The sequence below is a fragment of the Orycteropus afer genome, unplaced genomic scaffold, assembly GCF_000298275.1.
Source record: "Orycteropus afer afer isolate SDZICR_OR568_19922 unplaced genomic scaffold, OryAfe1.0 scaffold00312, whole genome shotgun sequence".
NCBI lineage: Eukaryota > Metazoa > Chordata > Mammalia > Tubulidentata > Orycteropodidae > Orycteropus > Orycteropus afer.
The window spans coordinates 2,085,098-2,086,600 of NW_006921899.1; the positions used below are offsets into that span (position 1 = coordinate 2,085,098).

Here is a 1,503-nt window from a genome sequence, read left to right on the forward strand (position 1 = left end):
AGGTGTCAGCACAGTTTCTAGTGGTAAAAACTGAAAACATCTCATTGCCCATCACAGAAACAAACAACAAACACCAACTCACTGCCAGCAAGTGGACTCTGACTCACAGTGATCCTACAGGACAGACTAGGGCTGTTCCACGGGGTTTCTAAGGTGGTTCAAACCCACCAGCAGCTCCTCGGGAGAAAGATGAGGCAGTCTGCTTCCAGAAAGATGTGCAGCCTTGGAAACCCTCTGGGGCAGTTCCCCTCTGTCCTATAGGGTCACTACGAGTCAGAACGGACTTGATGGCAGACGGTTAATCTCCATGGAACCAGTGGCTGGTGGGCTTGAACCGCTGTCCTCTCAGTTAGCAGCCAAGCACTTAACCACTGTGCCACCAGGGCTCCTTCCCATCGGCAGACGAAGCCATAAACTGTCATGTGCTGCCCAATGGAATAGGGCATAAGAGAAAATGCGTGAACTCATGGAAGCAACTTACAGAAGGATGTGCTCAGTTTCTGCCTCTTACACTGAGGTGGCTGTGTGGCTGCTGCTGGGCCACTGAGTCGCTTTCGACTCAGTGACTCCATGTGGCGGAGCAGAACCCCCCCACAGGGTTCTCTTGGCTGGAAGCGGATTGCCAGGTCTTTCTCCCGTGGAGCTCCTGGGTGGGCTCTGACCACCAGCCCTTCGGTTTGCAGCTGGGCCCTGAACCGTTCGCACCACCAGGGCTCCTTTGGCTGTGGACACACAGTCATCGCCCAAGTGGGAAAGTACGCCCGGAGGACATGCAGCTTCCACTCGGCGTGGCCCCTCTGGAGAGGCGGGCGACAGGGCTTCCAGGTTTTCTTTCGTAGCTAAGCAGTGGGCGTGTGGATGACTGCTACGTTGCTCTCTAAACTTTATCAATTACAAAAAAGAGTTCACCTTGTACTCCCAGAGATTCTGGGGGGGCTTCACACCGAGAGCTTTGGCGCGCTCCAGTTCCATGAGGATGGCCCTGCGGTGGCTGCTGTTTTCTATCGTAAACGGCGCCCCTGAAAACTCTTCCTCTGTCAAAGTTAAAAGCAACCTGTTGGGGAAAGAGCCCTTTTCAGAGTTTGCACACCAGAAGCAAAACTTGCCACATTCCGAGTTCCATCTTACCAACCCAGGCATTTTAGGCTTGAGGGGATAATAAGGTAAGACATTTAATACACAGGCAGACCTCAGAGATACTGTGGGTTTGGTTCCAGATGACTGCAAGAAAGCGAACATTGCAATAAAGTGAGTGGCTCAAATGTTTTGGTTTCCCTGGTGCATATACAAGTTATGTTTACACCATTCTGTAGTCTATTATGTGTGCAGTAGCTTGAGGGAAAAGTTTGAAATACTGTGACGATGACTGAAACGGGACACAGAGACACGAAGTGAGCACATGCTGTTGGAAAAATGGTGCCAACAGACTCACTCGGTTCAGGGTTGCCACAAACCTTTGGTTTGTAAAAAACGCCACGCCTGAAGCACAACGAGGCAAAGCAG

General features: G+C 51.5%; 1 protein-coding gene across 1 annotated transcript in view; it reads right to left on the bottom strand.

Annotated features, from left to right (window-relative positions):
- Positions 1–1,503, bottom strand: part of BFAR (bifunctional apoptosis regulator) — a 29,105-nt gene that overhangs the window by 19,600 nt on the left and 8,002 nt on the right. Inside the window, exon 4 of the mRNA XM_007951809.1 lies at positions 910–1,054. Within this exon, the coding sequence (XP_007950000.1) occupies positions 910–1,054 (145 nt within the window). The remainder of the gene's footprint in view (positions 1–909; positions 1,055–1,503) is intronic.